This window comes from Corylus avellana, chromosome 6 (assembly GCF_965113065.1).
Source record: "Corylus avellana chromosome 6, dhCorAvel1.hap1.2, whole genome shotgun sequence".
Taxonomy (NCBI): Eukaryota; Viridiplantae; Streptophyta; class Magnoliopsida; order Fagales; family Betulaceae; genus Corylus; species Corylus avellana.
In genome coordinates, this window is record NC_142495.1 from 2,644,868 (window position 1) to 2,667,069 (window position 22,202).

Consider the following 22,202-nt stretch of genomic DNA (forward strand, 5'->3'; position numbering starts at 1 on the left):
TTACTATATTTTTTATTTTATGTTTTTTATTCAGTTTTTATATGTAGGTGGTAGGGGTAGTAAGGTACAGCGGCCGAGAGGGACATTCTCGTCATTCCGTATTTATGAATTGTCATAAATATTAAATGCCAAAGTCCTCTTTATTTATGTGGATTGACTTGGTATTGTGGGATTCAATAGGTAGCCGCCAAAAGGGCGGTTACGGAAGTTTCTGTGGATAAATATGTTTTACTTTTCTTTTTTCTTTTTTTCTTTTATAGATATAATTACCTTGTTTTGGTTTATTTTGGAAAATGTGAGGTGTAATTTGTATTATAATTTATTTATAAATAAATGTACACGTAGCAAGATATAGATAATAAAAAATTTGTATTAAAAGCTAAAGTACGGTAGCAGTCATAATAATGAGAAACTAATCCTGTGTTATATAATTAAAACAACTGTAGTTTTTATTTTTAATGTTTATGTTTATCATCAAAATTGGTCATATGTTAACCTTTCAAGTTTCAACCCACGTGAATTAAAGAATATATTATAAAGTTCTAGAGTTTTCATAATTTTTTTAATATATGAAATTCCTTCAATCAATCATTAAAGCTGGTCTGCAGACCCTTTTATTAAGCATCAATGTCATTCAAAATTCTCACTGGTAATAATTTTATGATTATTGGAGAAAAGGACGACAGAAATTCTTTTTTACTTTCTTGAATGGCAATTCACAATCAAATACTAGCGTTTTGGACTTGATGCCTTTGAAAATCCAATTTGACCGGAAGCGGAAGATTCTCCTATGCTGACTGAGAAAGTGGAAAGTGGGGAAGTTCTCGGAATCTCTTGCAAGGAGCCATTCAAAACCTTATTCTTTTCTTTGATTTTCTAGTCGATCATCTTAGGTGGTTCATTATATGAGGATTGGGTTCTCAATAGACTTCCCATGAAAGCACCAAGAAAAGGAGTTGTCACTTGGCAAGAAATTGTTGGACATCTTTATTCCTCAAACTTAACCATCAGTTAAAAAATTATTTGATTTACAGCCCTAATAACGACATGCTAACACAAATCTTCAAGTTGTAAAAAAGTTATTAAAGAATTGTATGTGTAGCGTTATTTTCATAGTATGAATTTACCATTTTTTTTGTTTGTTTGTTTGAAATTGTATTAACTTCATGTTATGAGGAAGACTTTAATTAGGTGCTTGAAATTCGCAACTGAAGCCACACTTAGGTAAAAAGGAAAAAATTTGACAAAATACAAAATGGGATCCATAGAGCAGATCCCAGCGTGGCGATCTGCACTTGATTAACTTTTAGTAACAATACAATGACTTGCCAATGGAATCTATCATGCTTGATTTCATTTATGCATTTTGTCTAAGTACTGCCTTCTAGGGTTGATTTGCTTGCATTTCGTGTGATACTCTAGAAAGTTAGTCACACATTGAAAAGAATTGCCCACATAAAATAGGTAAATTATAAAGAAACTTAAGGGTGCTAAGTCTCATATTAGTTCCTTATTAAGTAAGATTGGACTTAGAAAGTGATTATAGAGAGCTCCAATTACAATATAACTAGTCATTTTGGAATGATAGTTCAAATGTAATTAGTGCTTTCTTACATTCAACTCATATAACAAAACATGCACCCCCCCCCCCCCCCCCCCCCCCAAAAAAAAAAAGACAAGAACACAATCTTTGTTAATTGGCATAGGTTGTAATGGTTACAAAAGCCATAGTCTATAATTCCAGTCCTAAAGGTAAACAGCAATAATGAAAGTAGAATGATAAAAGAATTTGATAATTGCTTTATTGAGGAAGCTTTTGGTTCAATGTATATTACAATATCGCATAAAAACTTCAGTGATAATCCAAAAATTTAAAATGTTTACAAACGTGTGTTCCTATTCCTCTCTAGCCAGATTTACTTAACAAGAATCTCGGTCAGCTAAAATGCTATGGTTGCAGACTTTAGTCAGCGTGAGTCAAAAAGTTCAAATAGAAACAGAATCCAACATAAATCACCATGCAAAGACGGCTCCCAGATTGTCTATATTGGCTGCAGTTCTTGCTCGGGAACAGCTGCATTGACAGGCTTGTAAGGATTGAGCTTTTGTTGTCTGTGTCTCCAAATAAACCACATTCCAGAAGCTGATAATCCAATAATTAATGTAACAAAAATTGTTAAAAATACCACCAGATGGTTTTGCTGCCACCATGTCCTGCAATATTCAGAAAACCACAATATAAAAGAAAGAGGCTGTGTATAATGTTAAACTTAGAAAGAATATAGTATACTGAAGGATACCCAGCATAAGCAACTATTATTAACAAACAGAAAGGTTCCCATAAGGGAAAATCTGACGAGAAAGGAAGCCCAGATATAAAAACAAGAAACTATAACAAAGAATAGTTGAAAGAGGACATGGCATACAATAATCTAAAATAAATTCACTAAATATAGTTTTTTTATGGGTAAATACAACTGACACACACGTATAGGATAGAACTCATGAACTGACCCTCCACCCATTTTTATCAGGGTGGATCAAGCTCACCCTCCACCAAGCATGGATCTACACGCAGAGTAGAGGGCTTCCCTCTTTTATTATCTCATCTCATTTTTGCTCATACATTTGCAGTGCCCACATGCTCCCAGCCTCAAAATAACAAAATCATGATTTTGTCCTTTTCATCAAAAGTGTTTTATGAAAATATCTAATTTTATTTAAACGGTTATATTTAGATTTTTGCGACTCTAAGTGGTTATATTTGAGATATTAGTGACTAAGGGAAAAACAACTCAAAGAGACCAACTCAGGCGTTTCAATTCTATTAGCATAATTTATACTTATAAAAATACCATAAAGATTACCATGCATCCTTCATCTCATTGCTAATACCCATATATCAACCTCTATCCGAATACTGAGAGAGGAACCCAAGAAGTAAAAATATAATGTCATGAGGAGCACTTGGACTCTGTAAAGTGAAAAATAATATACCGTTCTGCCAGAGGCTCAATGTTCCATCCAACTAACTGATAACTTCCAAAGGTACCAGGAAGCTGCACACGGTGTTCAGCAAATCGGGCAATTATACTCTGTGGTCAGAAAAAAAAATTATCATACAAATGCTTCTAATTTTTTCCACGAACAATAGTTGCAAACTTACCGCAGCTGTTGCATTAGAAATATAGTGACTGGACCCTGGTGGAAAGATGGCCCATCTAATGAGGGAATCATTTCCAATGGGAGTAAAATTCAATAAATGGACCTGAAATGATATATTCAAGATTATATGCATCCTAATGTGAAATGAACTTTCAATTAGAAAGACCCAATGATAGACAGAAATCCATCAATTGGGAAGCTAGCTTTGAAGCAAATTTTGAACATATGTTGCTCCAATTTTTTTCTGCATTCCAATGTGGTATTGTCTAACCTGTGAAGGATTAATATCTAAGTCGTCAGCTATGAATTTAGCCAGTTCTGTAATGTGAGGCTGAAGATTTGAGTAGCTGATATTCACCAAGAGATTGAATGTTATTTTTCCAATTGGGAGTTCCCCTGTGCATCAGAGTTAAAAGAGAGAATCTAATGAGAGTGTCTCCCACAAGCTAAATAATTATATATATTTATGTCAAAAAGAGGTAAAACAACAAACTTCTGCTAAAACGTAAATAAGATCATAGCTTCAGATTCAAGTAGCCAAATTTCATCTTGACATAAGATAATAGGTGGCAAGATACCAACATCTGAAGGCACCACCAGTGATGGGATAATGTAGCATTAAGAGATACTTGAAGGCATGTAGTTAACGTACTTGGAAGCCCATAACGAGGTGCTTCAGCAGGAGCCAATGTAGGTGGAATTTTTGCAGTTGAATTCTCTCTATTTGGAGTTTCCCCAGATATGTGAAGCCTTTCCCATAGCTCTGAACAATTAGTTTTCCAGAAACCAATTTTTGAATGCTGACGATCATACATCACAAGAGTATTGCGGACAATGATACCTATTCAACAAATTAATCAAGTACTGAACAAATTAAATGAAAGGAAATTGGTAGTTTCCCATGAGATGGAGCAGAAAAGCCATAGCATGGCTTAGAAAAAAAAAATGGAAAGACATATTTATTAAAGCATAACATACCTCCTAAAAGAGTAGTTGGATCATTTCCATTATGAAAAATCCCCAGGCAATATGCACCATTTACCTTTGAATGCTTCATGAAAATTGACATCAAATAAACCAAAAAAATAATGATCAGTTTACCTTTGCATTTAGAATGTGGTGCTCCAATTAGAAAAGACTTCAACAAGCTTAGTTTGTTCTCATAAGGGATATTCATACTCATATATCCATATATACATAAGTCCATTACTTACGCGAAACAAGTAATTTTCAGGTGATAGTGACAGCTTTTGCCCATTGCTAAATACCATGTCAACAGCTGGAAAGGTTTTCGATAGTTCAGAGACATCACTGAAGCAAAAACAATATATAATGTTAATGGCGTCAGAAAGTAATTCATTGATGTGATCAAAGTCTTCGGTTATGCTATAGGCAATACCTTCCAGCACCAGAAAAACATATATCATTATAATTTGGATCAGGACCACGGATCTTCTGGAAGGAATGAAGTTCCTTCATAATCTGTAAGATCCGAAACATTTCAAGTCAAAGAAAGACAAAAAGGAAAAAAGGAAAAGATTTTACAAACCAAAAAGGTTAAAAACATAAAGGATGAGGAACAAATAAAGAAAATAATACTTTTTTCGTTTATAAGTATAATGAAAATGATAATTAATTTTAGCACAAAACCTGTTTTGCCAACAAATTCATGGTTTGACACTTATTTCAATAAGATACAGATTAGCCTTTTCTCCTTTTGTCTAAATGAATCAACCGCAAATTCACCAAACAAGAACTCAAGATAAACTAGTTTGTTTTTTTATCTATTAGTTCTACAAGTACAAGTCCCCCCTCTAATAATATGATTCACAAAGAATTGTGATGTATTTAGGTCACTTAATTTCATTGTTTCACTTATAAGGATGAATCAAGAAAGAATATGTTCATGTCTTCTCTAAAATCCAAGCTGAAATACATTTTAAAAAATAATCTGGAAGAGTGGATGCTGAGACATAAAGAAACAAATCTTACAGCATCTTTAAATGCTACAAATGCCGCTTCAGGCAAGTAAGCATATGTTGTACCACTATCCATGACAGTTCCATGCTTTCCATCAAAGACATTTGGGTTTAACGGCAATGGCTTTCCCGCAACATGTATCTCCTTCAAATCAATATTGTAGTATGGACTGTTGCCATCCCGAAACTAGAGTAAATGTGTGAGATGTATCAAATGTATTTCTTAGAGAAAAAAAAAAAACAAGACAGGATGTCTTATATCAATAAGACAAAATGTACCTTCGAACAGGGTTTGAGTGGGCAAACACCATGTCTGTTGGTGGAGAAATACCACCAAGAACCATAGCACCCCCGCCAACACCCATCCCACCATAGCATAATGAGAATGAATCATTAATGACACCTTTGTCAACAAGTTGGTCCATGATACTGAGATCACCACTGCCTAACCCCATGATTCCGTCGGCACGTTGACTATAAAGGTCACCAGTTTCCATGTTCTCGCAACCAAAAACAGCACGCTGTGGCTCAAGCTCACTCAAATCACCAAAGGATATAAGATCCTCACCAAGAACACCACTGCTGGTACTCATCTCAGCATATTGCCTTTCATACACGCATTGCCCACTCTCACTGTTGCAATTACAATCCAAACTGCATTTCACAGGTTGGTAGGTGCTCGACAAGTCCGGCTGGAACTTCGGATCCTGGTGAAAACAAAGCATTGTTACAAAAACCAATATGCATTTATCCAGTTGGTTAAGTAACTAAAATTGACTGAAGTATCAAATTGTTATAGTTTCATGTATGACAAAAAAATCCCAAATCAAGTAGAAACAACAATCTTAAGAATATAACTAGGCCTAATCACATAGGTTTCCATTATTGTAGTTTCAGGTGTTCCAAAATGCCTAAGCTATCATATTGCTGTATTTTTATGTATCCCAACATGTTATATCAACATCTCCTTAACAAATAGTATAAGGTGGTGGTTCAAATCTACTAGCACACTTCAAAGAAATTTGTTTCTTTTTCTAAGTTGCATCATCAACTCTGAATTAGACACAAAGTTAACCTAAAAAAAAAACACTGAAAGAAAGCAAGAGAATCAACGCATGATTGAGAAATCTTAGACCTGGTGCCTGCCACAATCTTCGCAAGTAGAGCAGGGGACGTACGTGACAGAGCTCCCCGTATCTACAATAAGAGCGAATCTCTGAGGTGGCGTCCCGATCCACAACAACGTCGTGTAGTACCTATACGCATTCCCATGCAATCCAACCAATCAAAATTACAAAACGTAATTTACAAAATTAAATAAAAAAATAAAAATAAAAACGAAAATACCCGTGAAGGAGATCGTCGTAGAGTCTCATGCGAGCGTTGGATCTCTGGAGAAGTCGACGGGAATTGGAGGAGCTTCTGGAAGTAGTATTCGGAGGAGTGTGAAAGAGCGGTAATAGCATGGCGGGGCGGGGCCCCTCGTAGAGGAGGAGTGATGTGGAAGGAGATGATTGGGTGAGAGAGAGGACGGAGGTGATGAAGCCGACGGTGATGACGAGCTCGATTAATGCCCGTGCCATTTCAGTCGCTGGCTCGGGCGGTTTGCGCGAGATGGACCGAGTCGGATTGTCGAACACAGCGAACAGAAGTGATGTAAATCGAGAATGCCAGGAAATGAGTGAACAAAACGGTAGATCGTTGAAAGAGACCGTGGGAAGGAGGGACGAATGAAATGGAAGTCAACGTTCCTGATTTTTTTTTTTTTTTTTTTTGTGAAATTTATTTTAAATAAGAGTAATGTTATGTGCGTGGTGAGGGGAGGGTGTCTTTCTTTCTCGGGTAAATCTCTGTTTTTTTTTTCCTTTAATTACTTGCATTTATTTTTCTGTTTCTGTCTCTTTCTTTCGGAATAGGGTAGGGTGTCGTAATCAAAGTAGGTAATCGACAATGAGATTTTTTCAGCTGCTGGTGATGAAATAGTGAAGTTTTTACGAGTTAAACGGCATCGTTTGCATAATCATTCTGATTTAATTCTGCATCGCAATGTCCACCTCTTTTATAAACAAAAAATAAAAAAGTTATGCTATCATTGTATATTACATTTATACCGTTATAAATGTAACTGCAAACCACATATATCACCCATTATCTTGTAAGATAAAAATAAAGGGTAACAAATTGGTTAATTTTGTCTTCCAATGTCATCTGCCAGAATTGAGGTTCCCACCAGAATTATAAAGAGGGGTGAAAAGACTTGCACCAATTTATAAAATGTAAAGCCTTTTACCATCGACACAACATATTCACGTCTAACCGGCAAATTTAAAGCCATTAAGTCAACCAAAAACAATATAGGTTCAATCTAGCAAAGTACTATTTTCAACGCATTTGGCAAGAGAAACCTTGAGTCCTAATGACAAAGGAAAAACATGCTTGCATTGAACAGAATATCAGATGAGTTAGTCCAGCATCTCTAATATGTCCATTACATATATGGCTGGTGGGAAGATTGCAATCCATTACCAATATAACTGCCGTATGTAGTCGAAGCAGCATTATATGAGGTTGGAGTAACCCTGTCATCTTGGGGATAGTAGTATAATTTTTGATCACTGGTTTGCTGAGCATATGCAGGCTGGCTAGGAACTTGATAATCATAGGTTGCCAGGCCAGCATGAGGGTACCTCTCTGACATTCCCGTGTATGCTGCCCTCTCAACATAAGCAGGAGGAATATGCCTACCAACAGAGGCAGCTGAGGGGGCAGTAACACCGGATGAACGGAATCCACGGAATCCTCCATGGGGTCTGGGCTTCTTTGATTGTTGACGTTTGCCAAAATCTCCACCCCTCTTTTTATCAGTCTTGGACTTGTCCAGTTGAGCAACCCTTTTCTGGAGTGGATCAAGTGGGTAGTCTGCTTCAAGCTTAAACTCTTCAACACACTTGATTACAGCCTTCAGTGCCGCAAGTTCTTGTGCATTTACGTCATTCTGCAAGTCAAAGAGAGTTCGCCGGTAAACAATCTATAAATAGAAAATTCCCAAACCATCAGTTGGTCATTCTATAGGAGGACAGAAATGTACCTGTCCACCAGCAACACCTTCTGAGTTCCCACCTTTTCCTTGCGAGTTTCTCCTCAAGTCCTTCAAGTACGTCTTCAGAAGGGGCACAGGGGGAAAGCTTTGAGTAAGCTCAAACACATGAATAAAACGCACTGCATAAATCTGTTTCCCACTGCTGATCAATAACTCAACAAGATCTGCACAAACAATAGAAGTTTAGAAGTCCGTATCCAATAACAAAATAACTGTTTTTGTAATGGCAGAAAAATCCTCAAAGCAGCATTACATAAGCTGCACATGTTTCTCACAAACTACCGAGACCTAAAGGAAAGAAGCGTAAGGGACATCTCATTGAAACAAGGCAGAACTCTCCAGACCCCATCAGGTCAGTTAGTTGAAAGAACACCAACCTGGCATTTTGTGTGTTAACCCAAGAGTACGGCAGAGCTCAGGTGCCTGCCTGCGGTGAGCAACTGCAAGAACAAACTTGCAGAGTTCTTCATCATCAAACTCTGAAGCAATCCTAAAAGTTGCGAGGAGCTGCAAGAATGCCTCTGCTTCCAATGAATTTCCATTGGCAGCATCTATGCCTTCATTAGCCAACTTAGGCTTCCACTCATCAGCAATTGCCTTGGCTTGCTGCTTGGTCTCGGGGTTCAGTAGGTGATCACCACCTGGGTCAACCCTTGCCAAAAAGGCACTCATGGCTTCCAAGAACATAACACAGGATTTGCGCATGCCCCGAAGGGCAGCACCCCTCTTATCCATTGGTTGGGTAGTTTCATCAGGGGGGTAAAACCCCTCCAGTGAATCCAGCACCAAACGGGCCGGTTCAGTTGCACTTTCTAGTGCAACAGAAAGTTCCTCACGAATGGGATTTAGAAATTTTTTATTCTCCAAAAAAGTCAGAAGCCCTTTTGCATCCATCTGCTGGCAAAATTGCATCAGCTCTGGGCGTGGCTTGACCTCAACAGCCACACCTTCAGCATTGTCACTGGTTTTATGAGAAGAATCCTCCTCTGGGGAATTCATATCACCAAGAGAGCTGCTTACCTTGTCGTCTTTGTTGTCCCCACCATCAACAGGCTCCGCAGGTGTTGGCTGGTGATTTGCTCGTGCCTCCGAAATAGCAGCAACCGCACCATCTTTCAGCTCCTGTACTCGATCCAACAGCTCTTGCTCTTTAGCAGTGACAGCTGCCTCTCTCTCTGCAATCAATGAATGAGTTTGGGCTTCCTTCATCTCAAATTCATTCTCCTTCGCTTCCAGCTCTTCAAAATTTTTCTTCAATAATGTCTCCAGGTTGCGAAAGTGTTCTTCGACTTCCATCCACTGAACCTTATCCTCAGAAGCATCCTTGCGAGCTTCCAGTTCAAGAAATACATTGCCAAGCTGTTCTATCAGAGAGGATGTTGTATCTTTGGCCCCAGCTTGCTCTATACCAGTCATGGTTACAAAAATGCTACACAAAGCTTCAGGAGCAATTCTACAAAAGGCATTGGAAGTAGAAAGAGTAAGCAATACAAGGAAAATCAAGCAATAAATGAGGCTCTAGGTACATTCATTATCATCTTTACAACCCTCATACAAATGATTGATGTAATCATGATATGAGCCCATAATTTACATAGCTTTGCATGATATTAATTTCTCAATAGATATCATGATTAGTAGAAAAAAGTTTTAAGAACAGTTTTCAATTAAGAGTTTAAAGGAAGATTTCAGTAGCACAAAGAGGACCATGTGTTAAACTACTTTTCAGTTTTCAGTGTTATGTTTTTAAAGAGAACATACAATAAGGACAAGTATAGTTTTCAGTAAAGTAAGCTTAAACCTACAACACAAAGCAGTGAGTAGCCGGTACCACATGAAAAGTTAGTATCTACCCACTAGTAGACGCAACCACACGAGAGTGTGGGCTAGCACGTAGGATTCATCCTGTGGTGTGCCACCTTTGGCGTAAGCATAGCCCTTGATGGTGACACCATTGGTGTTAGCATACTCAGGCTCGTGAGCCACCCATGACATCACCACAGTAATGGTGTGTACCACCTATGACATCAGCATAGTCAGGGTTGGGCAAGGATGTGTTCCTAGTTATTTTTGGTACGTCCTGTAGCCACAGGCGTGCTCAGATGCCTAAGAAAGGCGCATCAACCTAAGGTCGTACAGGGGCATATGTACAACAACCCAACGTTGAACAGGGTCATGCGTTCAGCACAAACCAAAGGGAAAAGACTAATAAATTTAATAGAAAAGTTTAGCAAAGAAAAGAGTTAACTCAATTCAGTTTTCAGATTGAGCTATATATTCAAGTTTATAAAGTATGCTTTAATTTTCATATGTTGCTTCCAACATCTATTTTATCAATAAAGATTTTAGTAGCAGCAATTACCTTAATATGTTTTCATCTAGTTTACTAATGAAGATAGAAAAGGTCGCATTTTAGCTAGTACAAGCTTTCAGCTCTAGTATTTCAGTAAGCAGAAAATACTCTCTAATTGTGTTTCAAGGAAAACAAAATTTCACAGTTGATTTTAATAAAATAAAATTACCTTATTGAGCTTTCAAGCAAAAAGAGCACTTAAAAAGATTTTCTACCCTGATTTTAGAAAACGAAGTTTAGCATTATAATGATTTCAGTTCAACAGAAGAGATAGAGGTTTTATCATAACAAAGAGGACTCACATCACACACCAGTTTTGTTGGGTTTTTACTCACTGACTCGTGGACTCACAGTTCTACCTGTAAAATATTTTAATTTTATAGTTATAGCAGCTTCTGACACAGTGTGGGTTGAGGAGGCTAGGCGGCTCGATCCTTAGAGCTTTACTGTTGCTTAGCATTTTGGGACCCAAGCGAAGACATCGTTTTGGAGATCATCAGGTTTCTGCTGCGAATTTTATAAAACAAAAGAAGTAGCAGTAGCACCACGCAGTAATTATGTAAGTAAGCATAATCGTTGTAGGGCGTTACATGCAATGATGCAAACCATCTCAAACTAAAGAGTAAATTGTGCTTTCCCACCTTAAAATATAGGGTCATATCCTGCCTTCTCTAAGCTATAGAATCATTTACAATGTCCCTTCCAAACGATGAATTTGAGCACTCAACCCCCTAAACTAATATTAAGTTGCTATCTTCCCATTGTTAAATTTTTTCGAATTTTCGTCATATTTAACCTTAACAAAAACAAAAGGCACCTGGTCATGTGATAATGCAATAAGTATATAAAATTAATATTAAGTATAAAAGAACTTGGAGAAACTTTAACAGTAAAGAAACACTGGAACAGAGGGATTGATTCCTCAAATTTAAATAAAGGGAGATAATTCAACTGACCTCATAGTTTTTGATAAGTTACGAGGTCAGTTGAAATGTCATTTATAAGAGTACTTAAATGAAGATCTCCAAAGCAACCGATCTCAAGCCTTTGAAATTCGAACTATTCACTCAATGAAAATCCAAAGAATTCACCTTCTTCCTTTAGTTACCATATACGTCTGTGACTGCTAATTTCCATTTCTTAGCAGCCCATTCAGTTCCTTTAAACGTCAGTAGCACAAAATTGATTATTTCTCCCTCTAATGGTAGCCATCACAAAATAAATTTAGCACTTCATTTTACCATTCTTTCAATTCCATACAATTTATTCCATAGTAGCACCAAATACAAAAAGGAGCCTAGGGTTCAAGAAAAAAAAAAAAATTCAAATACCCTAAACCAAATGCGCAAAATATGACAATTTTTTCCATGGTAGCACCAAATAAAAGAAACCTATGGTTAAAAAAAATACAAACACCCTAAACCAAATGCGTAGAACATAAATGGGCAAAAACAGATCGTTAAAATAGAAAAGAGTTGCATATAAATGGGGGATCGAATAGCGTACCTGGTCTGGAGCGAGAAAATGAACGCAAATGCTCAATAGCTTCAGAGGCTTCGCGAAGCAGCAACTTCGAGTTTCAGATTGGGTTATAGACGTAATTTGAGGTGCAGGAGGTTTCGTTTGATGATTGCTGCTGGAGAGAATGTCACAGTGTGAGCCCTAACGCTCTGTTTGGGTAAGAGCCTAAAAGATGGTCGGTTCTGGTATCGTGTCTACGCTTTTTACTTTTTCGTTTTTACTTTTCTCTAAAATCCAATCGTATGGTCTCCGTTGTTTATACGCCTTAACTGCTGTCCATCGTGGCAATTAGCATCAATACACACGGTAGAATTTAAGAGGTGACAATTCGGAGTTTACAGGCCTAGTTCATGTCGTATTTCGTAAAAACCAACCCATAGAAAAATGAAAAATCAGTTCATCTTGTTTTTACCTATTTGGAATTAGCTTTTTGGGTAGAAAAATAGGCTTAAAAACTCTTTACAGTAAGGAAAAAAAAACAATAAATAATTCACTGCACTCAATTTTTATCTAGAATTTTTACGAACATGTTAGCATCAATCATATTATGATGTGTTACCAATTTTTTTTTTTTTTAACCACCCTTTTTGCCAACACTATCCATAGACATTTGAAGATGACCGAACGATCATCTTGATCATGGAGGTAATTTGACCACCCCAAGTATGCTCAAAGAGAGTAGCCAAACCGCATGTATGATCATCTAATATTATATTATTATATAAATTATATTTAATACATATGTCAAAAGATAGTAACTTTATTCCAAATGATAAGCTATCAAGGATTGGTTAGTAATGTGTGTATAGATGGCAAACAAGTGTATGCGTTGATAGATCTGATTGATCTTTATCTCTACTTTTCCAACTATTTTTTAATGGAGCCTTTTGTTATAAAGAAGACTCTAAGTTCAGGTTTGAATCTCAAGATACATTAATTTTGTTATTATTTGCCTCACAATCCAAAGTGGAGACTTATTATCTACTTATAAATATATCTTTTAGCCTTCATAACTTATTTTGTAACTGGTTCCAAACTAAAATCCCTTTAGGTGTCATTTATGACACTCGCAAATTTTTAGTATTGGCTACTACAATCAACATCGTTGGCAGCATTCTCGCATCCTCCTTCCATCTTGAGAATCCTTTATAAGGTTGTGGAATTGATTGATTCGTAATCAATATTATTTTGTTAGTCTTTGATTTAGTTTTTTTAACTTTTTTCAACTACAACCAACACTATTGGCGGCATTCTCGCATCCTCCTTCCATCTTGAGAATCCTCTCTCTCTCTCTATATATATATATATAATGCTGCGGAATGGATTGCTGCAGGGTTAATATTATTTTGTTGGTTTTTGATTTGGTGTTTTTAACTTTTTTCTTCTTTTTGTTTTGTTATGTTGTACTAGTTCTTTTACTCGTCTATTATTATTATTATTTAAAAAAAAAAAAAAAAAATGCATGTGTGTTTACTGTTTAGGACACCGTCCACCGATCTAAATTACAAAAATGGATTTGCCTGAAATGCCAGTAAACTGAGGTTAAAAGAGATTTTGGAGTGTTCATCATTTTAACTCTCCACAGAAGAAATAAAAGGGCAAATGCGCCGTGGGGATTAGACTTCAGCAGTAATGGCTTGCATTTCTCTTCCCTTTAAGAAGAAAAAACAAAAGAAAGAAAGGAAAACAACACAAGAATTTAGGAAAATGAGACTCCCAAATGACAATATGCATTGAAGAAACAGATTTCACTAAAACTTTCCAAAACTAATGTTAAGCATAGTTGAGTACAGGTGGACTCAAAAACAGGCTCATGCAGCCGTGCTTCTTTCAGTCCCCAGTATGGAACACAGGATATTAAATAAGTTGTGTAATACAGAAACAACTACACTGAGTTGCTTAATACAGCACAGATCTATATAAAATAAAATAAAATTTATGCCAATGATTTTCATATTTGTACACAACTGAGATATGCTTAAAGATTGGAGGCCATGTTTAATCAGGAAAGTCTTTCTGTGAACTGCAGTCTGACAGCATTTTGACGATCTGGTCGTTATTAATACTGCATTGTTTCAAACATCTTGCAATTAAAACTGCTGATGGAGATTGATTACTCAATTTCCTGTCTCTGTCACACTCTTGCATCGTCTGCGCCAACTTGGAAAAGTAACGCCCCGGGAAACAAGGTAAACTATAAATGCAACGTATGCAGCTGTAAACACAGACACAACAGTGCTGAACAACACCCCGTTCACTTCAATGGAGAAGAAATCCACCAAAAGATACCCATTAATCACTATTACCAGGGCTGCCACAAGCCATGCCACCATCTACAAATAAAAGATAAAAGGTTTAACTCTTGAATCATTACTAAATTATTTATGATCACTGTGCAAAGAAAAATACAATATGAGCTTGTAAGCAAGTAATGAAAAAATAATGGGTGGAGCTAAATGGTCTTTGTCTATATTTTATAAGAAACTTAAAACTGAGAGAGCGTAATATCAGAAAACGACAGAAAAAATCAAGCCCCATTTTGCCTTTCCAAAGGAAACAAGAACCAATCCTCTAGTAGGACCTTCTAAGAACAAAGAGAACTAAGAAACAAGAAGTCTGAGTTTCTATATAGGAAGAAGATCAAACAACTCATTTACCCGTAGTTTAAAACTTTGTTTTCCAATTGGCTAAGCCAGACAGCTCACTGATATTCCACAAGTTTTGTTTATCCTTAACCCTCCAAAGCGAATAAAGAAAATCTGTAATTTGAGATGATACTACAAAAAGGGTCTCGAGGTTGAGGTTTACGCCTAAGCACATCCTAACCTGAATACTAGCTTTTAGTTCCAACTTCGGGAGGATCTGGCTATTAGGGAATATATTATATAGGTCATTAAGCTGAAGGGGGCAGTGCACCTACTTTTCAAGTCACTAGTTCTTTATGAAGACACACCTGTTAACTAAACTATGGAAAAGAATTTGACAGTAGGAAATTGCATTTAGACTCTTAACTTGTCCTCTGGAATACGCAAAAGCAGTCCTGACTGTATCACTCCCTATTCTCAATTCATCCTCACACTAGCACTTCCAGTCAAAATCATTATACCATCCCATTTAAAGATAAAAGCACTTGCGCAACACATACTGATCAAACTACAAAACTTTCATTTGGCTAGACTACTGGAGAATTTAGCAAAATACAATTGATCAGAGTCACTAGTAGAGACATAATCAATGCCACTGCTATGCAGGTAAAGGACTCCAACACCAAGAGAGGCATGTGTAGATGCATGTATGTGACACATCAAGTCAGTACCATAAAAAGGAAGTCGGAAAAAGGATAAACTGGGCACTAACCGTGCAAGGTATTATTGTAGGAAAATGGGAACAAAAGCAACTACACTAAGAATAATTTTCATATGAACAACGAAATTTATAATTCAACTAGCTCTTTTATACGTTATAGTGTCTTAATATAAACATCATTCCCTTTAATCTTATAATCACAAATAGAACTCAGACAACTTCTCAACAAGCGTAAAATATCACAGAAGACTGCTGTGGACATCTATAACAACATCCTATGACATTACCCTTCCACTCTAATTTATGAAGCCATGCCATTTCAATAATTTTGTAATTACTACCTATGCTGAAGCAGAGAAAAAATATTGAGATTGTGTGGTGAGTTCTACAAGACCCCCCCCAAAGTAATTACTCTAGGTCAATTCAATTTATGATTTAAGTAAAATGTATAAGCATGAATGTTTTACCTGATCAGGCATCAAATATTTCTCCCAACAATTAAAAATGGAATTATCTTTTACGGTGAAGATACATAACAACATACCTTGAGAACAGGGCCAATTTTAAAAGTGCCCATGATCTGCTCCTTTGACACCAAACAAAGCAGGGGAATAAGTGCAAAGGGAATTTGTATCGACTGAAGAACATTAAGCCATTCATTTAGAATATCTAGCGTGCCCTCAGAGGTATCAAAGACAAGAGCAACAATAATAGTTGGGACGATCGCAAAACTTCGGGTGATCAATGCCCTCAACCATTTTTTCAACCTCAAGTTTAGGAAACCTCCCATGATAAATTGCCCAGCATAAGTACCAGTAATAGTGCTACTTTGGCCAGCTGCTAATAACCCAATACCCCAGATATATAGAATTGGGAAAAATCCACCCCCGTACTTCTCTTCAAGATACTGCCCTGCATTTAGAAGGCCAATGCTATTGGCTATATCTGTACCATAAAAGCCTTTGGCAAACACAGTCGTGACAAATAGATTGATAACGAATGACACAGCAAGAGCAACAGTGGACTCAATGGAGTAGTATCTGAGAGCTTCTTGGACTCGCTCTTTCTTGCTATGGTCAACCTCCCTTGATTGCACAAGAGCCGAGTGCAAGAACACATTGTGCGGCATAATAATGCAACCCACGACTCCAACAGCCTGCCGAATTGTTCTGGAGCTCAGTTTTGGAACCAAAATACCTAAAAAGACAAATCCATTTGACTTTGTATTAGTGCAGACAGCATAACAGGTCCAAAATTGAATAAATACAGAGCAAATTACAGGTGGAAAAAGATTCCAAATAAACAGAACGCATTTTCTCACCAAGAAGGAGTTCCACTCCATCGGGCTTCGTTTCACCAAACATCCAAGCAAATGCGACTGCCATTGTCCCAATGAGAACAGCAAAAACTGCTTCCAATTTCCTTACACCGTAGTTCTCAAGAAATAGAAAGACAAAACTGTAAAGGCAATTAAAAAAATAAAAAATTCTTGTTAAACCAATATTATTGTCAAATAAGAGAATATGCATAAATCAGTTGGCTCATAAAATGTAAAAGAAAGAAAAATCATATTTGGAATAACTTTTTTTTTTCACCACGACAAAGCAAAATCTCTTTTTCACACTCAACAGAACCTCACTGAACTATCCAGCATGACACGGAGCTTTTCTTTTTCTTTTTTTGGGTAAACCAAATTCAGTTTTCCTGACAACCAACCAGAATTTAATAATTTTTAGTCCAAAGAATATCAGAAATACGGATTTCAAGCCATCCCAAAAACATTTATTATTAAATGTGAATGATTAAAACCTTCTAAAGCTCAATTCAACGTCATAAACATTCCAATCAAATGAAAACCCACAGAAACGTTTGAAACAAAAAAAAAAAAAAAAAAAAAAATCCTCAAATTTTTGCAAGTAGAATAGATAAATCTCCAGAGCTACACACAGAAAAGCCAACGGAATTATAAACTTGAACTATTTAAAAAGAGAGAGAGAAAAAAAAACACCATAATCCGCAAATTACAGTAAAATCAAAACCCCAAAAAAGGCATCAAATTCAGAAGAGCCGTACCAAAAAATATAATTATGTAACACTCAAAAGCATCAAAACCCCACTACTAAGAATTATCCAGAACAAAAGGAAAAAAGAAAAAGAAAAAGAGAGAGAACGTGTAAGCAAAGTAATTAATTTACCAATCAAAAGCGGTTATGATGACTCCAGACCAGAGAGGCAAAACCCCATTACTCAAAATTTTGATAGCAATAGCACTCCCAATAACCTCCTGAATATCGGCCCCAATGAGAGCCAACTCGGCCATCACCCACAGCACCAGCATCGCCCATTTCGGGTACTCGTCTCTGCAGAGCTCAGCCAAGTGGCGCCCGGTAGCCACGCCGAGCCGCGCCGAAAGAAGCTGCACCAGCAGTCCCATGGCCGTGGCCCACAGCAGCAGCCACAGAAGCGAGTACCCGGCGATCGCACCCGCCTGGAGATCGCCCTCCAGGTTCCCAGGGTCCAGGAAAGCTATGCTCATCAGGAACCCCGGCCCAGTGAAGAGCCACAGCTTTTTCCAAGAGAACGGCGGCAAGCCGCCGCTGGAGCCGGATCCTCCGGCCTCGTCTTCATCGACCCCAATGATCACGACCTTCTCGGCCGAGTCGTAGGCTGTCTCTTCTTCCTCATTGTCCGAGTCCACTAGCAGTGGTCGCTGTTGCTCGGGCTCGTGAGGTTGCATGATACCCGTTTGGGTCTTGGCCTCAGAGACACACAGAGAGAGTTGAAATTGCTATTTGGGTACGGAGGGAAGGAGCGGTGGTGGTGGGTGTTGTTTTTGCTTTTTTGCTTTGCTTCAGCCTTCAGGTTATGGTTTTTATCGTATCCCACAAACAACAATAAGTTATCGTTTAGAGAAAGAGAACTCCAAAGACGCAAACTACCACCGGTCCCCTTTCCTGCCTTTTCTTTTCACTTTTTTCATATCTGGCTTCTTCTTTTTTTTATTTTTCCTCTTTTTAGGACATGCCTGGTATTGCCTACATCGAGTAGAGAATAATGGCGTGGCACGTGGAGATGATTTGGCCCATTTCATTTGACTACATATTCTGCAGCGGTGGTTTTTGTCATTACAACTTGTTATTGCCTCTTTTTATTTGATACCAGAATGACCAAAGAAGAAGCCCCACCAACTTCTCTTTCGTAAAATATGTTCTTTTATACAGTCACAGATCTGAAGAATCTACTAAATGTCATGGTTATAGCACTAAAAGACGGTACGGATAACAACCCGAGTAGTTCTAAATTGTTTACTTAGGTTCTACTAAAAATGATGTGGCTATTAAAATTATTTTTAGATCAAAACTTAAATAATGATCAATTACAAGCCCAATAGTAAATTTAATAACTACATCATTCTTAGTAAGACACAAATATGCTTTCTAGAATTACTTATCATACAATTTAATAAGCAAACTAAAAACTATAATATAACTTAGGAACATAGTCGTTTAAGTTTTAGGTAATAATGTAAAATGTGATTATACCAGTTTGTAATATAACTCTTTAGGATTTAAAAGTGGACTTAAAATTTTATGTGATAAAACATAAATGATAAATAACTTTCCACCTCCAACAATAATAATATAAAACGTGTCTTTCATAATAAAATATATAAATATAGAGAAAAAAAAATTAGAAAGTGATCGGACCGCCCCAAATTAGGCTGAGGAGATAATTGAACCATTTTCAAGGATTTGAGGCGGTTGAGTGATGCTTTCCAATTTTGAACAAAAGTTTGAAAAGAAAAGTTATTTGTCATTTGTGTTTAGTACATCAAATTTTGGGAAATCTTTAAAAAAACTTCCTAAAATTTAATGCGTTTTGAAATTACTTTCAAAGTTAAAAATTCTCAATTAAATATGTCAAATTCAATTACCCTCAAATTTATGTTATTCCTATAATAAAAAAGAGGGATATTTTGGAAATTTTAATAAGATTTAACGAAATTTTTTAATAAAATTGGAGTAATTAAAAAAAATTGAAAGTTTAGTACTCTTAATTGTGAGTTTTTAAATTTTTGAAGGTAGTGTCAAAATGAGTTAAAGTTCATGAAAAATTTGTTAATTTTTCCTAAAATCTAAAATCTTAGAGAACTTATTGCAAATTAATACATCATCATGGATTAATTTCATATTTTCCCTTGATTTTCAAATTGAAATTTATCATATTGGTATACGATCCAAATGAATGGCTACATGGACAAGATAAGGCAAAAAAACAAGAGTTCTCAGCCATGCTTCCCAAAAATTAGCATCGAATTTTGTCCTAATTCGGACAATCATTTCGATACATGGATTTATCCATATCCAAGTGGGGCACCCAATTTTATAAGTTAGCTCATTACGAGGCTGTCCAATCCAACAACCCAGCTCCTCGAAGCGTTTCCCACAAATTCCAACGTTGTTAACACACCAAGATGACTCAGATGAGCATTACCTCTACACGGGTGTGGAACAAATCTACTTTTTTTTTTTTGTCCACCAATGAAGATTTGACACCTTATAAAGCATATCAGGATTTTCTAATTTTTATTTTTATTTTTAAAAAAGAATATACATGAAGAATGATGATAATTGCCCATCTCGGGTGGCCAGCCAGCCACCCCATGGCCACTCTATGGCTTATGGTGGCTTGTCGGCCATCTCAGATGGGTTGGAAATTGCCGCGCAGTCACCTCCACCCATCTAGGGCAATTAGCGGTGGAGATAGTTGAGTGGCCGGCCAACTACTCCTTCAATTTTTGTATTTTTTAAAAATATTTAATTTTTTAATTATTTATTCTTTTGTATATCTGGTATAATTTGATGTAGTAATGTTTTTTTTTTTAAAAAAAAAAAAATTTATTCTAATATGCTGAAGTATCACTTATCAAGCGGTGAACACAAAGGGAGTGGCTTTGTACGACTCCTCCGTATATAAGTCACTCTCAACGTGGCACGACATCGAAGAAGCCCGAAGGTGCCAAGTTTCAAGCGCTTCGAAGGTGCCAAGTGTGTGGGAGCAACGAGAAAGCGGACGTTATTGTTGTGGATGGCTCGTGAATGCACAGGCCTTTTGACGACAAAATTAACTCCAAAATTCTCTACGGAATTTTTTGTTCGGGTCTACCGCTCGGAATTGCTCGACCCACGCGCCAGATTCACACGTGTATTGTTTACACAGTCTACGTCACGTGACATTATGTTGTCATCCTGTCTATAAATACAACAGCGGTGTGCTGACTTTCACTTTTTTTAAAAAAAAAAAGGCTGAGAATGAACACATTCAATAAATATATTACAGAAAATTTGTTGCGAAATATGAATACATATTCTTTGAAAATTCTTCGCATAAGATTTTAATATATATATATTCCTAGTCTAAAAGTTTTTTATGTCTTTAACTTTGAACAAAGAAGAAGATATATATGTCAGTTTTTTAAGGTAGGACTTATTTGGGTGTTTTGATTATTGTATTTTATTTTATGTTCTAAGAACAAAAATATTAACAAACAATTCAAAATACAAAAATAATTTTTATATTTATGTTATATTATAATTTTTTTTTCAAACTAAAAACAAAAATTACCCTCCAAACACACTTAATTATCCACACATAAATACTCAATAAGAATTATGGAAATAGTATTATAATATTCAGTTTTTGTACGATCCAATTCATGACTAGATTCTTTATAATCCAAAATCCTATTGATGTCTTTAAATCCTAGTTATTATTTTTCAAATGAAACAGTAAAGATTTTATCATACCAATATTTTACTATCATTTATTTAAAAAGAAAATTTAATTTAGGGAAGAAGGCATCATTTAGTCTATGGTAATAGCAAATTTACATATTTAAAAAACAGTTGTTTCTATCAATTATTATGAAAGCTTTTGGCTACGTTGATTAACAAACAACTTAAAACATAAAACATTTTTAAAAACACAAAAATAGATTTTACCTTTGTCAATCAAATTTTTTTTTGTTTCAAACTAAAAAAAAAAAATTCCCCTAAAACTCATTAACAATTAATTATTATTATTTTTTTGTTTAGTAAACAAAATTTAAAGCCACTATTTCTAATTTTCTATTGTGTTAGATGAGATATATTTGAATTGAGAAATGTTAAAGACCCAACTATTTGACCCAACTTGGCACAACTTTGCCATTCTTTTTTAATTTTTTTTTAAAAAAAAGTCTAAAGCAATAATATTCTATGTGGTCCTTCTTTTATTTAGTATTTTTAAAAAATATAATATTTTTCTTCATAATAATGACCATTTTTTTAAAAAAAAAATGACAATTTTTGTGAAAAAAATACTTTTTTTTTTAAAAAAAAAATACCAAATAAAAAAAGGATTACATATAATATTATTGCTTTAGACATTTTTTATTTATTTAATTTTTTTTTTAAAAAAAAAATAATAAGAAGATAAGGTTATACCCAAGTTAGACCAATTAGTTGAGTTATATCACACCTCGGTGGTGTTTGGCAAATGGGATGGCCTAAACACTGTAGTTGATGTAGATTGATGTGAAAAAAAGTAAGAATGTTTGGTATAAAAAAAAATGAAAAAGTGAAAAAAATTTTGTTTTGTAGTGATTTTTTTATTTGAATAATAATAAAAAGTGAATGATTTGATATTAAAAGTGAAAAAGTTAAAATGTTTTGATGTTGATTTTTTTGAAAAATGGTGACAAACAGTGTTTGGGCCAATCCCATCCCCATTACCAAAC

General features: G+C 35.9%; 3 protein-coding genes across 7 annotated transcripts; all 3 read right to left on the bottom strand.

Annotated features, from left to right (window-relative positions):
* Positions 1 to 1,777: 1,777 nt before the first annotated feature.
* On the bottom strand, positions 1,778 to 6,836 carry LOC132187069 (aspartic proteinase 36). 2 transcript variants are annotated; one of them, XM_059601225.2, is made up of 12 exons: positions 6,492 to 6,836; positions 6,280 to 6,400; positions 5,424 to 5,851; positions 5,158 to 5,314; positions 4,565 to 4,647; positions 4,380 to 4,476; positions 4,144 to 4,216; positions 3,818 to 4,006; positions 3,437 to 3,561; positions 3,167 to 3,268; positions 2,998 to 3,095; positions 1,778 to 2,143 (listed from the first exon to the last, which is right to left on the bottom strand). In XM_059601225.2, exons 1-12 carry the CDS (start codon positions 6,725 to 6,727, stop codon positions 2,014 to 2,016), a joined length of 1,839 nt encoding a protein of 612 aa, XP_059457208.2. In that variant the 5' UTR covers positions 6,728 to 6,836; the 3' UTR covers positions 1,778 to 2,013. The 2 variants fall into 2 exon arrangements, with proteins under 2 accessions (XP_059457208.2, XP_059457207.2); XM_059601224.2 differs by having other exon boundaries at positions 1,778 to 2,214.
* Positions 6,837 to 7,561: 725 nt separating this feature from the next.
* On the bottom strand, positions 7,562 to 12,330 carry LOC132188403 (FRIGIDA-like protein 3). Of its 4 annotated transcripts, none has more exons than XM_059602842.2 (5): positions 12,104 to 12,330; positions 10,957 to 11,101; positions 8,622 to 9,697; positions 8,233 to 8,408; positions 7,562 to 8,139 (listed from the first exon to the last, which is right to left on the bottom strand). In XM_059602842.2, exons 2-5 carry the CDS (start codon positions 11,055 to 11,057, stop codon positions 7,633 to 7,635), a joined length of 1,860 nt encoding a protein of 619 aa, XP_059458825.1. In that variant the 5' UTR covers positions 11,058 to 11,101; positions 12,104 to 12,330; the 3' UTR covers positions 7,562 to 7,632. The 4 variants fall into 4 exon arrangements, with proteins under 4 accessions (XP_059458825.1, XP_059458824.1, XP_059458826.1 ...); XM_059602841.2 differs by having other exon boundaries at positions 10,957 to 11,104; XM_059602843.2 differs by lacking the exon at positions 10,957 to 11,101.
* Positions 12,331 to 13,851: 1,521 nt separating this feature from the next.
* On the bottom strand, positions 13,852 to 18,409 carry NRAMP3 (natural resistance-associated macrophage protein 3). Its single transcript, XM_059602846.2, has 4 exons — positions 17,620 to 18,409; positions 16,746 to 16,882; positions 15,969 to 16,621; positions 13,852 to 14,451 (listed from the first exon to the last, which is right to left on the bottom strand). Exons 1-4 carry the CDS (start codon positions 18,159 to 18,161, stop codon positions 14,236 to 14,238), a joined length of 1,548 nt encoding a protein of 515 aa, XP_059458829.2. The 5' UTR covers positions 18,162 to 18,409; the 3' UTR covers positions 13,852 to 14,235.
* Between the last annotated feature and the right edge of the window lie 3,793 nt (positions 18,410 to 22,202).

Excerpts from the sequence above, each read along its gene's own strand:
- LOC132187069 (XM_059601224.2), bottom strand. The coding sequence starts at position 6,727 with ATGGCACGGGCATTAATCGAGCTCGTCATCACCGTCGGCTTCATCACC. Across the intron at positions 3,269-3,436 it reads TAGATATTAATCCTTCACAG|GTCCATTTATTGAATTTTAC; the intron begins GTTAGACAATAC and ends ATATCATTTCAG. Across the intron at positions 3,096-3,166 it reads TTTCTAATGCAACAGCTGCG|AGTATAATTGCCCGATTTGC; the intron begins GTAAGTTTGCAA and ends TTCTGACCACAG.
- LOC132188403 (XM_059602842.2), bottom strand. The coding sequence starts at position 11,057 with ATGCTAAGCAACAGTAAAGCTCTAAGGATCGAGCCGCCTAGCCTCCTC. Across the intron at positions 9,698-10,956 it reads AAAATTAAAATATTTTACAG|AATTGCTCCTGAAGCTTTGT; the intron begins GTAGAACTGTGA and ends TGCCTTTTGTAG. Across the intron at positions 8,140-8,232 it reads AAGGTGTTGCTGGTGGACAG|AATGACGTAAATGCACAAGA; the intron begins GTACATTTCTGT and ends TTTGACTTGCAG.
- NRAMP3 (XM_059602846.2), bottom strand. The coding sequence starts at position 18,161 with ATGCAACCTCACGAGCCCGAGCAACAGCGACCACTGCTAGTGGACTCG. Across the intron at positions 16,883-17,619 it reads ATCATAACCGCTTTTGATTG|TTTTGTCTTTCTATTTCTTG; the intron begins GTAAATTAATTA and ends TTGCCTTTACAG. Across the intron at positions 14,452-15,968 it reads AAATTGGCCCTGTTCTCAAG|ATGGTGGCATGGCTTGTGGC; the intron begins GTATGTTGTTAT and ends TTTTATTTGTAG.